Source organism: Pseudophryne corroboree, chromosome 5 (assembly GCF_028390025.1).
Source record: "Pseudophryne corroboree isolate aPseCor3 chromosome 5, aPseCor3.hap2, whole genome shotgun sequence".
Lineage (NCBI taxonomy): Eukaryota > Metazoa > Chordata > Amphibia > Anura > Myobatrachidae > Pseudophryne > Pseudophryne corroboree.
The window spans coordinates 643,169,051-643,184,070 of record NC_086448.1 but is presented as its reverse complement, the minus strand read 5'-3'; the positions used below and the strand labels follow the sequence as shown (position 1 = coordinate 643,184,070).

General features: G+C 45.0%; 1 protein-coding gene across 2 annotated transcripts in view; it reads left to right on the top strand.

Moving 5' to 3' along the window:
* CDH2 (cadherin 2) overlaps window positions 1–15,020 on the top strand; it is a 409,683-nt gene that overhangs the window by 358,280 nt on the left and 36,383 nt on the right. For both annotated transcript variants that reach the window (XM_063923643.1, XM_063923642.1), the window contains exons 10-11: window positions 2,880–3,133; window positions 4,044–4,186. In XM_063923643.1, coding sequence (XP_063779713.1) covers window positions 2,880–3,133; window positions 4,044–4,186 — 397 coding nt within the window. The remainder of the gene's footprint in view (window positions 1–2,879; window positions 3,134–4,043; window positions 4,187–15,020) is intronic.

The following is a 15,020-nucleotide window of genomic DNA, read 5'->3' as shown; positions in this document are numbered from 1 at the left end:
AGAGTAATCACTGCATGCTTGAGCAGTGAAGGAAAAATACCAGTAGAGAGAGAGATTACAGATGTTAGTTAAGGTAGGGATGAGCAGAGTTTGAATTAATGGAGGAAAGCATGCAGGTGATAAGGGCCCTCATTCCGAGTTGTTCGCTCGCAAGGCGATTTCAGCAGAGTTACACACGCTAAGCCGCCGCCTACTGGGAGTGAATCTAAACTTCTTAAATGTGCGACCGATGTATGCGCATTTTTGCGATCAAAAACGAGTTAGCAGTTTCTGAGTAACTCCAGACTTACTCTGCCTGTGCGATCAGTTCAGTGCTTTTCGGTCCCGGCTGACGTCAGAAACACACCCAGCGTTCGGCCAAGCACTCCCACCGTTTCTCCAGACACGCCTGCGTTTTTTCCGGAAACGGTAGCGTTTTCAGCCACACGCCCATAAAACGCCATACATCCGCCCAGTAACACCCATTTCCTGTCAATCACAATGCGATCGCCGGAGCGATGAAAAAGCCGTGAGTAAAATTACTTTCTTCATAGTAAAGTTACTTGGCGCATGCGCAGTGCGAACATTACGCATGCGCACTAAGAGAATTCTCACTGCGATGCGATGAAAAATACCGAGCGAACAACTCGGAATGAGGGCCAAGGTTGTGATATCTGAGAGAAGGAAAGGAGTGTTAGTGAGTTCAGAAATGGAGCATAGCCTGGTGAGTACTAGATCAAGGCAGTGGCCCTCCTGATGAGTAGAGGAGACAGTCCATTGGTAGACGCCAAGAGAGGAGGCTAGAGAGAGTAGTTTGGAGGCATGAGCAGCAGATTTTGGACAATCAATAGCAATATTGAAATCACCCATGATGAGAGTGAAAATGTCAAAGGATAGGAAGTGAGGGAGCCAGGCAGAAAAATATTCCAGAACTTGTTTGGGATACCCAGGAGGGCGATAGATAGCTGCAACACGCAGAGAGAAATGAGAGTAAACCCTGATGGAATGTAGTTCAAATTATGTAAATGTGAGTGATGGGACCTGTGGTAGATCAGTGTATGCGAAAGATTGGGAAATTAATAGTCCAACCCCTCCTCCTTTATGGTCACCAGGCCTGGAGGTGTGTCGGAAGTGGAGACCTCCATGTGCCAGTGCTGCAGGGGAGGCCGTGTCTGATTGTGTGAGACAGGTTTCTGTTCTAGCCAGCAGATTGAAGTTGTTAGATATGAAGAGGTCATGGATGAAAATTTGTTACAAACAGAGCGTGCATTTAGTGATCTGGAGGGTGATGGAAGACGTGATATTTATGATGTTACCTGGATTTCTATGTTGCTGTGAATCAGGAGAATGTGAGCGAAGTGAGTGGTTGGGTCCTGGATTTGGTGAAATGTCACCAGCAATCAGAAGCAGAAGAGAGAGATAAATGTGGGTGTCAGAGGTTTGTGAAAGTTTTTTATGGTGAGAGGTTGTAGATGTTATTGTCAATGAATATAGGGAATAAAAAGCTCATGAATGTTAATAAGAGGGGAGTAAATAATTTAGGGGTCAACATGTACAGAGGGGTGAGTTGCTGGGAGATTGAATGATTTAATGGCCTTGATGAATACTCCATGAAGCGCAATGCAGAAATTAAATTTCTGGTACATACCTGTAGTTCGTTTTCAGATTAAACCAAAGTTATCTAGGCTTCGAGTGTAAGGTTTCACTTGTTCGAGTTAAAAGTTCAGGTGCCTGTTTAGTGATGTTGTTCTGCTGTATGTTAACTGAGCATTACAGAGCAAAATGACAAACAGGTATGTACAGTCACATGCAAATCGCAATATAACTGGTTTTACACAAAATTGGTTGCACTCTGTTGTTAGAGGTCATGAGGATTATAGTTTGAGAGATATATACATACATTTAAATGCACAGATTATTTTGATTGAGGATGAAAGGAAGGGTGGTTGTTTTGTTGCAATGTTGGTTGGATGTTTTTGTCTGTTTTTATCCTGTTTAAGTCCTGGGTAAGTATATATCGTAATTTTTTTTTAACCCTTTTAAAACAACCCTTCTAAGACAACCCTGTTCAGCCAGGCTGTTCAGTCTAGCATCTTTCCTTAAGAATGGTAAGTATCCATGTGTGTCTGATAATTGCAATCAAGGCCTAACACCACCCTCCCTCGGTTACAGAGCATACAATAAAACTCAACTAAAACAAAAACTGAGATAGGAGTTTACCAACTATTTCAAAGTTGAAATAAAGTATCATCCTGGAATACAATATAGTTTATGATGTAAAAATTGACTGTGTAGATTACCTGATGTAATAAAATATCACTGCAGCATGTATTTTCTAAGCAGACCCAAATGATGAGTGTAGATTACCTTAATATAATAAAATATCACTACTGCAGCAACCAATCCACTCCTAACTGTATTTTTTCAAGTTCAGCCTGTAACATGGCAGTGATGAACTGATTGGCTGGGCCAGTATTAGTGCATATGTGCATGGACTGTGGAACTGGCAGTCTATGACTTTGGATTAACATTCCACTTGTGCAATAAAAGAAATAAAATAGAATGTAAAAAAAAGTATATATCCTTTAATCATAATTAGCAGATTTTTGATATTTAGATTTTTTTTAATATAAATAAACCATGTTTTCATTGAATGTCTTCTGCTGTCACCATCGTAAGATGGCAATAACAGAAGGAGGATTGCATTTGTACTGCTGTGAGCCTTGTTAAATTGGTCACTTTCACTGAAGAATGTCATCAAATATCAATGGCTCAGCTGTAGCCTTTGATAAATAAGGAAAATCCTTTTTACTAGCAAAAAAGGCTGTTTTTCTGCTTATAAAATAGCACCTAACTCTTTTATAGCCGATTTCTAACCTGTACTTTCCTTTTGTTTGCAGCCAATCGACTTTGAGAACAATAGGATGTTTGTTCTTACGGTTGCTGCAGAAAACCAAGTGCCTTTAATCAAAGGCATTCATCATCCGCCACAGTCAACAGCCACAGTCTCCATTACTATCATAGATGTCAATGAGAGTCCCTACTTTTCTCCAAACCCTAAACTGGTGCGTCAGGAAGAAGGATTGCTACCTGGAAATATACTTGTAACATTCAATGCTCAAGATCCAGACCGTTATATGCAACAAACAATTAGGTAATCTCCAAGACAGTATTGTTAACATTTCAATCAGTAAAATTAAATCAAATATATATATATATATATATATATATATATATATATATATATATAATAGAACAGATTGCTGCGGCACTCAGGGTCTTATGAAAAAAAGTCTGTATTAGTTGTCAGTCACATAAACAGCGCACCAACGTTTCGGGGAATTCAACCCCTTTGTCAAGGTGTAGTGACAACTAATACAGACTTTTTGTCATAAGACCCTGAGTGCCGCAGCAATCTGTTCTATTATTGATTAATTTCTCTGAGGGCACCGGGGCACGGATTTGAACGAGGGAGTGCCGGGCTGCACGATTCTTTATATATATATATATATATATATATACACAAATATAGAACCACAGCACTCGCTACCCCAGAAGCGGGGTGCAATGTCTGCACTCACCACTCATAGGGTGGGGTGCATGTAGCCCATGGCCACCTACTTAAATATATACAAACAGAAAATTCAGCACTCACCCTAGCAAGCTCATTTATTTATTGATGTTGTGATGATAAGTGAGCTTGCTATGGTGAGTGCCGAATTTTCTGTTTGTGTATATATATATATATATATATTCAAAAAACTGGTCTGTTGCACTCCTTACTAGAAACCGTTGTAATCAAATAAACAGCCGGTGCCCTCCATTTGAAGAAGAATCATCAAGTATACTGCAATGTATGTCAGGCGGCACTCACAGCTGAGCTATATAAATTATTTATTTTCTTTTTTTCTTATTTTATGTTTGCAGGGCGGTAACTGTTTGAGAGATCACCTAGAGCCAATGTTAACTCCTCTTTAATTTATGAACCATTCAGTATTCTATTTGGTATTTTCATGCAGATACACTAATATGTCCTAATAACATAAGCTCATTTTCATCATTAGGTATGCAAAACTTTCAGATCCTGGAAACTGGCTTAAAATTGATCCTTTAAATGGACAAATTACTACCATAGCTGTTTTGGACAGGGAGTCCATGTATGTAAAAAACAACATGTACAATGCAACTTTTCTGGCCTCAGACAGTGGTATGTATTCATATTTGTTTTTTGTTCGTTATTCTGTATAGATAGATAGATAGATAGATAGATAGATAGATAGATAGATAGATAGATAGATAGATAGATATATTAGCTTTCTTTTCTGGAACAAAATGTCTTTCATTTGGCATATTCCATAAGAACTAATTAATTATATGTGAATTAATTTTAGCTTTAAGATGTTTTTTGGAATTATAATTAGGAAGTGTAAACATTTTTTTTCAATAATTTTTTTAAGTGTTTCCATGGTAACAACAAATGTGTTTGATTGTTCTCTCTCTCTCTCTCTCTCTCTCTCTCTCTCTCTAATGAGATATTTGGCTTTGAAATGTTTTTATCTTAATATATGTTGCCAGTACTTTATAATGTATTTATTATGAACAAAATTGATAAATTAATACTGTAAATGTGTTTTACGTGACTAAAGATTGCTTCGGAGTGCGGTTTGAGGAAAATATTGCCATGCCATAAATATGATTAAAATAAAATCAATTACATGTGTACATTCTCCATTATGATAACATCTCATTAGACATGCACAGATCAGGGGAGAAATGCTATGAGACTTCATGAAATTGTAGATTTGTTTTTTTTTCTTTCGATTATTACATTTAGATGTACGAATAATGTAAGTCAGTAATTACAGACTAATGCACATTAAACATTAATATTATAAGTATATTTCTAAATAATAAAAGTAAGATTAGCTGTAGCAATGCTGTTCAGATCCATTTATGTACAAACATAGTAGCCCTTCTGTTAGGAGCTCTTAGGCTAACATTCTTGCTGTGTAGTGCTCAGTACATGCCCCGGTGAACTGATTAGTTAGTGGAAGCTGTTCCTTCTGGCAGATAGTGTAAATACTGATTTCACTCTCTGCCAAAGACACCAAGTATTTCCCCCTGCCCCTCCTTATCTGTCTAGAGTCCTATCTCTGCCCAAGACCCCAACCCTTCACTCCTAGTTCCTGCCCCCTCTGCACCTCTACAGTGCCTGTCTATTTGTCTACTCCCTATTTTTGTGTGAGACCCCACCCCTTCACTTGAGTCCTCACCCCTTCCTTTCTTCTAGACTGTCGCTATATTATTTGCATGTACTCTGGAGCTCCTCAGCAGACAGATCCTCTTTCTCGACAAGTAAATGTCAATTGAGATGTCAAAATGCAATGTTCTCTGTATTATATGGGGCCACTGCAATGTTCACTGCATTACACCGCAGTTACTGTGAAGCTCGTTGTATTATATTATGGTTACTTGTTATTAAAAGCCAGCACAGGTCGACCTGGCAGCGTGTCCCAGTTGTTGTACGGCAGCCAGGATTATTATTATTATTATTATTACATTTTATTTATAGGGCGCCACAAGTGTTTCGCAGCGCCGTACAAAGGACAGTACAGGAAGACAAAACTTAGCATAACAGTAAATAAATAACAAAAATGGAGTGCAGGTAACAAAGAGCAACACAATTCTCAAAACATAATACAGCTTAGATGTAAGTAGCGAAGGAGTAATCATTGTACTACTTGGGGCTGGCGGCCATAGATAGAGATGAGCCTTTACCAGCAGGAGAGAAAGCAGGTAAAGATGGTCGCTGAGTGAAATGTGTCAAGAAGAGGGTTTAGACAAGAGGAAAGAGGGCCCTGCTCTGAAGAGCTAACAATCTAGTGGGGAGGGGCAACAGACAGATGACATGAGGTGCAAGCAGGTAAGCCTGATGGTGGTATGCGAGCAAAGCAGAGATGTCCAAGGCATGGAGCAGGGGGATGGAGGAGCAGCCTAAGGACTAGGTTATGCATTGGAGGGGTACGCTTTGATGAATAGGTGGGTTTTCAATGCCCGTTTGAAGCTTTGCAAGGTCGGGGAGAGTCTAATGGAGCGGGGGAGCGCATTCCAATGAAGGGGTGCAGCACGGGCAAAAACCTGAACTCGTGCATGGGAAGCAGTGACCAAGGCAGAGGAGAGGCGACGGTCATCAGCCAACCGTAGTGGGCGGGAGGGAGTATGAAGGGAGAGGAGGTTGGAGATGTAGGGAGCAGTGTAATTAGAGATGGCCTTGTATGTGAGGGTGAGGAGTTTGAAGAGGATTCTGTAGGGGAATGGGAGCCAGTGTAGATTTTGTTGAAGGGGAGTGGCAGAAGTGGTGCGGCGGGAGAGGAAGATGAGCCTAGCTGCAGAGTTGAGGACAGATTGGAGGGGAGCGATATGGGAGCAAGTGAGGCCAGTGAGGAGCACATTGCAGTAGTCAAGTCGTGAGATGACCAGTGAGTGGATGATTAGTTTAGTTGCACTCTGGGAGAGAAATGGCCTGATGCGAGCAATGTTGCGTAGCTGGAACCGACAAGATTGCGCCAGAGCTTGGATGTAGGGTGCAAAGGAGAGGGAGGAGTCAAGAGTGACGCCCAGGCAGCGGAGTTGGGGAACGGGGGAGATGATAGTGTTGTCAACAGTGATAGAGATGTTTGTAGGGGGTGTTGCTCTGGCTGGGGGAAAGATAATAAGTTCAGTTTTATCCATGTTGAGCTTCAGAGAGCGCTCAGACATCCAGGAGGAGATGGCAGAGAGGCAGCTGGAGACCTGAGAGAGGACAGAGGGGGACAGATCAGGAGAGGAGAGGTAGAGTTGTGTGTCATCAGCATAGAGGTGGTATTGAAGGCCAAAGGAGTTAATGAGCGCACCCAGGGAAGAGGTGTAGAGGGAGAACAGAAGGGGGCCTAGGACAGAACCCTGAGGGACACCAACAGGAAGGATGGAAGGGTGTGAGGTGGTTCCGGAGGCAGACACAGAGAAGGAGCGGTTAGTGAGGTATGAGGTAAACCAGTCAAGGACGGTGCTAGAGAGGCCAACATTTTGGAGTGTGCGGAGGAGGAGAGGGTGATCCACGGTGTCAAAGGATGCTGTGACGTGGCGGCTGGGAGGCTTCCGGCAGTTGCCTGGCAATGGGCGCCACGCTGCTCATTAATCCAGGCTGTTCAGAAACAGCCAGGATGCTTTCCCTGTATACGTGAAGCAGCACAGCTGCACTAGGTTATGTTAATAGAAGGCTGGGCTGGATGGGACTCACTGTTTGGCTCCAAACATAAATAGTACAATATTATAATGTGCATAACCATTACAAATTTTAACCAATTGAATAACAAGCCAGTCCCCTTAACGGCCCCTGCAGAGTCCCAAAACATCAGTGGCAGTTACTGCAGATATGTGCAGTCTCATCCAGGGGTTTTGTCCTGATGGCACTGTATACAGCTGCTTAAAATCCTCTTGCAATGGTGCCTTCTTCTGATATTTACTGGGTCCATCTACTGGGGTCCAACTGCTTTACCCACTCCTTTGGCTGCTCAAGTCTTTGTAGAACTGGGAAAGATCAATCTCCCACCTCCAGTCTCCCATACCGAATCACTCACCATTGGTTGGGAGTAATGTAATTTATGACATCAGACAGACTGGTCAGCCTTTTACAAGGAGGCTGGGGATTGCTTATCTATACTTTTCTGGTAGGATTCTTTGTCCCGCCCTGGTGTCTGCTGGGAACCTGTATAACTACTGGGATCCATTTAATAATCTGTGGTGGGTCTGGCTAAATTCCACTAAACCAAACAAAATAAGCACTATATGGGTAAAACAACATGAGAACAGCCTGAACTAGGAAACTTTGAGATTGGTGTGTCTGGTAAGTTGCAGTCCACATCCATGTGCTGGATTGTCACAGGGGGTACAAGCAGCAATACTTTGCCACTGAGTCTTGAAACAGTTGAGCCTGCATGCTCCATTGAAATGTGTAGATACCACAGAACCTCAGAATAAATGCAGGATGGTCTGGCACCTTAAAGTAATGAGACTAAAAATGTAGTTTTTCTGCAGCGGGGTACACTGTGTTCCACAGGGAATATATCGGGGGTGTAGAGTTGGATTTTGATCCAGAGGCACCAACAGGCTAAAGCTTTGACTGTTCCCAGGATGCATTGCATGGCCTCCTCTATAACCCCATCTCCGGACACTGGAGCTCAGTTTGTAAGTTGGTGACTGCAGAGCAGGTCACTTAACAGGGGGGGGCTTCGCTAGGCAGCCCTGAAAAGAGCTTTTATTAGAAGATTCTTCAAGGGTTGCGGCACTTTTATGTCCTAGTGACATACTGTGCTGTGGCTCCAACACCTCCCCAGCAGTGCTGCATGCTCCCGCTGGCCGGGTTCCCGGGTACTTGCGGCGGAGGCGCTCTGGTTCCAGGCACACACCGCTGGCACTCTCCAGGATCGCGTGGCTGCTTCTTTGGGAGGAGGTAAGAGGGTCCCAGGTGGGACTTTCTGAAACCATGTTCCGGTCGCGGACTTAGAAGACAGACCGCTACACTGGCATTGACACTGTAACCGTGCAGGGACCCACTATATCCACCAGGACAGGGAGCACAGGTCGGATTTCAAAAAATCATTTTAACAAGGCTCCACAGTACCCGTTGGTGAGGACCAGCATAGGGGACAAGGCACTTGACAAGTATCCCCTCCCCGAGCTCCGGGCACCATCTACTGCTGGTGAGCCCGTCCTGGAGCTGCTTCTCACTCTCCCTCACTCCCTGACATAGATTTTGGCGCCATCTATACACAAGTAGCTGCGGCTGATCTCCGGGACTGCAGGGCAATGTCTCCTCTGTAAATCCGCCTGCCTTATAAGCGCTGTGCATTTACAGTCACTTAAGTATTCTACATGTCATTTAAATATTTAGTACAAGTATTCTCAGATATACATCCAGTATCTACTGTGCATTGTTATATCTATATATATTATCGGCAGTACGGATGGTGTAATGTTTAGAATTACTGCCTCACAGCACTGAGGTGATGGGTTCTATTCCCACCATGGCCCTAACTGTGTGGAGTTTGTATATTCTCCCCGTACTTGCATGGGTTTCCTCCGGGTACTCCGGTTTCCTCCCACAATCCAAAAATATACTGGTAGGTTAATTGGCTCCCAACAAAAATTAACCCTATCATAAATGTGTCTGTGTGTGTGATAGGGACTATAGATTGTAAGCTCCACTGGGGGAGAGACTGATGTATTTGGGCAAATATTCTCTGTTCAGCGCTGTGGAATATGTGTGCACTATATAAATAACTGTTAATAAATAAATATCATATACATATATATATATTTATATGTAGTTTTACTAGTGCAGTGCAGTTTTAATGTCTGTCTGAAATAACTTCTGCATTGTAACTGTGACTGAGTGTGCCTGTAGCTGCTGTGTGGATTTCCTTCTAGTGTATCACACTTATTGCTATCACTATATTCTGTATCCTGGGGGGCTAGGTGCGTCAGGGTCTCATATAAATATATATAATTTTGGATAAGGGATACTCAACCTGTATATAGTGCTACACTGTATATACTGTTTTGTGTTTTTTACTGTCTTTCAGTCACCTCATACCGCTTTAATTCTCTGTTTGTGTCCTGTATTTACTGTCACATAAATCAGGGGGTTATTTGCAGGTATTGTTTTTGTCTGGCTATATTGTACTCTTACGCTCTAAGGCTACATTCCCTATAATGTCTGCCACACAGGGCGGGAAATCCGTGGAAGCTTCTGCATCATGTAGTGCTTGCACCAAGGATTTACCTGAGAGGGAAGTTTTAGCTGATGGTTCAGGTACTGGGTGCAATACATCTCCCAGTCAGCCCGCAGCACCTGTGGCCAATCAGGAACCACCTTGGGCAGCGTTCTCAAGTATGCTGAATACACTTGTGACATGTCTTACGCCCCCTGTGGGGCCTCCTGTGCCATTGCAGCCACATATTGTCCCTGTAGTTAATCCTCCCTGGGCGGACACTCTGACTACCCAGATACAACAAGTAAATCAATCTTTGGTTAGACAAAAGTCTACCCCACGCTCCGCTGGGTCCAAGGGGTCATCTAAGCGGGCCACTTCCTCCTCACAATCCACTAATATTTCAGATAATTCTTCTGATGAGGATGGGGAATATACTGATTCATCAGACACTGATACAGTCGCTTCTGATGAGGAACCTGCAACTCAGGTTGATGTTCCTGACCTAGTAGAGGCTGTTAAGCTGATTCTACAAATTGATGATGAGGTAGATCCCACTACTGCATCTAAGAAACCTGATAAGTTCAAACGTCAGAGGGTTACTAAAGTAGTTTTACCACATTCTGACCATTTAATCGACATACATCAGGAATCCTGGTCGTCTCCAGGAAAGAAATTCTCCTTGTCTAAAAAAGATACTAGCTCGTTATTCTATCCCTGCGAAGTTGAGCAACAAGCGGGAAACTCCATCACCGGTGGACACTCATGTTGCTCGTTTTGTGGTGTCATCTACTCTGCCTGTCACCAATGTCACCTCACTGAAGGAACCAACGGATAAGCGTGTGGATGGATGCCTGAAGTCCATTTACTTCCTTACCGGTGCTGTACATAGACCCACTATAGCAGCTTCCTGGGCTGTTAAAGGAATTGAAGCATGGCTTCAGGCATTAGAGGATGAGCTGCCTCAGGATATTTCTAACCCTATCAGACAATATCTGTCTCATATTACCACCGCCTCCCACTATATTCAGGAGGCGTCCTCTGAGGCAGGAGTTCTGGAAGCCCAGGCGTCTACTACGTCTATACTGGCTCACCAAATTCTGTGTTTGAGGTCCTGGAAGGTAGACCTATACTCCAAAAAACCTTGGAGGGGCTCCCTTTTAAGGGTGTCTTCCTATTTGGGGAGGATCTGAATAAGATTGTGACTGACTTGGTGACTGCTAAGACACCGAAGGCAAAGAGTACCAATTTCCGTTCCTTTCGACCTCCAGCGAAAGCAAAGGAACAGGCGTACCCAAGACAAGCTCGTACTTCCAAAACCACTAAGCCCAAACCTAAACAATCCTGGGCCGCCCATCAGCCTGCTTCCAAATAAGACAAGCCTGCTGCATGACGGGGCAGGCCTTCCCCTGGGGGATCTCAGGGTGGGAGGCCAACTTCTGCAGTTCGCCTAGGCCTGGTTAAAGACCACTTTGGATGCTGGTTGCGGGAAGTTGTCTCTCACGGGTACATAATCTCTTTCAAGAGACGTCCCTCTCGCCAGTTCTGCTCGATGGTTATCCCTTCGGATCCGTTGAAAGCGCAAGCTCTACACTTGGTTGTGCGATCCCTCCTAGACACAGGAGTGGTAGTGCCGGTACCCCTGTCCCAGAGAGGCAGGGGATACTATTCGACCCTGTTTCTAGTTCCGAATCCAAATGGGTTCTTCCGGCCTGTACTCAACCTCAAATCATTGAACAAATTTGTGAGAGAGTCCAAATTCTGTATGGAAACTCTGCGCTCTATTGTACTGCCCATGGAACCCGAAGACTATATGGTATCCCTGGACATACAGGATGCTTACCTACATATACCTATTGCCATATCGCATCAGCAATATCTGCGGTTTGCTATTGGCAACCTACATTATCAATTCCAGGCTCTGCCATTTGGACTGGCCACGGCCCCTTAGATCTTCACCAAGGTCATGGCCGTGATGACGGCCCTACTGGACGACTTGCTGATCCTGGTGAACTCCCAAGATGTTCTCCTCAATCATCTGGAACTGACGGTGCAATTCCTTCAAGCCCACAGGTGGCTTATCAACTGGAAAAAGTCCTCGCTGGTCCATGCACGGAGCATGGTGCACCTGGGGGCACTGCTAGACACACACAGCCAGAGACTGTTTCTGTTTCCAGAGAAAGTCCTGAACCTTCAGGACAGGATCAGATACTTCCTTTCTCGCCCAAGAGTGTCGATACACTCGGCTATGCAAGTACTAGGCCTCATGGTGTTGGCTTACGACATAGTAGAGTTCGCTAAATTTCATTCCCGCCCTCTGCAGAGGTTAATCCTTTCCAAATGGGACGGCCTGCGTCATCGGATCAGGTCTTAAATTATCTCCTTGGTTCATCTATTACGGAGCTGGTGGCTACAGGACCAACAGTTGAGCAGGGGCCGACCCTTCTGGGTCCCCAACTGGGTCCTACTGACTACGGACACCAGTCTGCGGGGTTGGGGCACAGTACTAAAGCAACCATGGGAAACATTCTGGAATTGCAGGCAGTGTTCAATGCTTTGACTCTTGCCCTGCCTCTGGTACAGAACAGGCCTGTTTAAGTACAATCAGATAACGCCACCACGGTGGCATACATCAATCATCAAGGTGGCACGTGAAGCCGCATGGCAATAATGGAAGTGTCAAAAATCTTTTGTTGGGCGGAACGCCATCTGCCAGCAATATTGGCAGTGTTCATTCCCAGAGTCCTCAACTGGGAAGCGGATTTCCCCAGTCGTCAGGACGTTCACGCCAGAGAGTAGAGTCTTCATCCGAAAGTCTTTCAACTCCTAGTGGACAAGTGAGGCCTACCAGATGTAGACCTGATGGCTTGTCGACACAATCACAAGGTTCCGGTCCAGACGGCATTGGTTCTCAGACCTGCAGGGTCTATCGATCAAGCGTCCTCTTCTTCCTCAATGCCCAGACCTCCTCGTACAGGGACCTTGTGTCTACCCGGACCTGGCCAGACTGGCTTTGACGGCGTGGCTCTTGAAGCTTCACTCCTGAGGGCCAAAGGATTCTCCAAGGCGGTTATTCAAACTATGCTGAAGGCCCGCAAACCGGCTTCTGCACAGATTTATTACAGGGTCTGGAATTCTTACTTCACCTGGTATGCTGCTAAGAATTAGGATGCATACAATTTCAGAACTTCCAGACTTTTGTCTTTTCTGCAACAAGGCCTAGACTTAGGCCTTCGGTTGGCGTCCCTCAAGGTTCATATTTCTGCCTTGTCGGGGTGGTTTTAGATAAACATTGTGTCTATTCCTGACGTTCATACTTTCACTTAAGGCATTTTACAGATTCAGCTTCCCTATGTCCCTCCTGTGGCTCTATTAGATATGTCGGTTGTCTTGAATGCCCTACACGAGTCTCTATTTCTACCTCTTGAGTCTGTGGACCTTAAATATCTTACGCTTAAGGTCGTGTTTCTGCTGGCTATTGCCTCTGTGTCAGACTTAGGCGCTTTGTCCTGTCATCCACCCTTTCTGATTTTTCACCGTGACCGGACAGTTCTCAGGACTCGTCCTGGTTATCTACCTATGGAGGTGTTATCTTTCCATCTGAACCAAGAGATTGTGGTTATCTCTTCTGGTTTGTCCTCCAAAGAGCGGTCTTTGGATGTGGTACGGGCTCTCCGTATTTACGTGGAGAGGACTGCCTCTCTCAGGAGGTCCGATGCCCTTTTTGTACTTTTTGGTTTTCACAAACGTGGTTGGCCTACGAATAAGCAAAACTTGGGCAGATGGATTATAATGGTGATTGCACAAGCTTATGCACAGGCTGGTCTTCCAGCTCCTGCTTCTATCAAAGCCCATTCTACTCGGTCTGTTGGACCTTCTTGGGCGGCCCGTCGTGGAGCACCATGAATAATTGTGAACGGCGGCTACGTGGTCCTCAGTGAACATATTCATTAGGTTTTATGCCTTTGATACTTCTGCCTCCCAGGATGCTTTCTTTGGACGCCGGGTTCTTCTGCCTGCTACAGTGTATCCCCTCCCATGAGGAACTGCTTTAGGACATCCCCAATGTTATTCGCTGTGGAACACAGTTTACCCCGCTGCAGAAAAGGAGATTTATGGTAGACTTACCATAGTTAAATCTCTTTCTGTGAGGTACACTGGGTTCCACAGGGAATAACATTGGGGATGTCCTAAAGCAGTTCCTCATGGGAGGGGATGCACCCTAACGCACTTAGCTTCTTTGGGTTTGTATGGCATTAGCTGCTGGTCCCTTCTCCTGTTGTGAGAATGTGGTCCTATGTGACTAACATCTGCCTTCTCTTTTACCTGCTACTGCATTGGACTGGTTAATGAAACTGAGCTCCAGTGTCCGGAGGCGGGGTTATAGAGGAGTCCATGCAATGCATCCTTGGAACAGTCAAAGCTTTAGCCTGTTGGTGCCTCTGGATCAAGATCCAACTCTACACCCCTGATGTATTCCCTGTGGAACCCAGTGTACCTCGCAGAGATTTAACTATGGTGAGTCTACCATAAATCTCCTTTTCTCTTACGTCCTAGAGGATGCTGGGGTTCACATTAGTACCATGGGTATTGACGGGTCCACTAGGTAGGGGCAAGACTCAGACATTTCAATCCCGTCTGGGTGTCGTCCGGCCTTGATTCCTGGGTACAAGTTATTGTGTCCCAGGGGTACCGGCTGGAATTTCAGGATCTCCCTCCTCACCGGTTCTTCAAATCAGGCTTGCCAGCTTTGCCAGCTGACAGGGCTACCCTACAGGGAGCCATCCAGAAGTTGGTGGAGGCACGGGTTATTGTACCAGTTACTCCCCAGATGCAAAACAAAGGTTACTATTCAAACCTTTTCGTGGTACCGAAACCAGATGGTTCGGTCACGCCCATTCTGAACTTAAAATCGCTAAACCCCTTTCTGAGAGAGTTCAAGTTCAAAATGGAGTCTCTAAGGGAGGTGATATCAGGTCTGGAGGAGGAGGAATTCCTGGTATCCCTGGATATCAATGATGCATACCTCCACATTCCGATTTGGCAGCCGCTGTTATGATTCCAGCACTCTGGTCTGAGGAGGTCCTATTGCAAGGACCGGAGCACTGGAACGTAATGCTGGGGAAGGAAGCGGGAATAGAAAGTAGCCCCTGGCACCCTAACTCCGTTGTCTCGCCCGTGCTGTCAGAAATCCCCTGCGAGACTATGGTTGCTTGAGCCCATGGCAGCCGCGTTTGAAGGGCGGATTATGTCTGCCCAACTCCGATGCCCCCTCAGGTCTTAATGGGA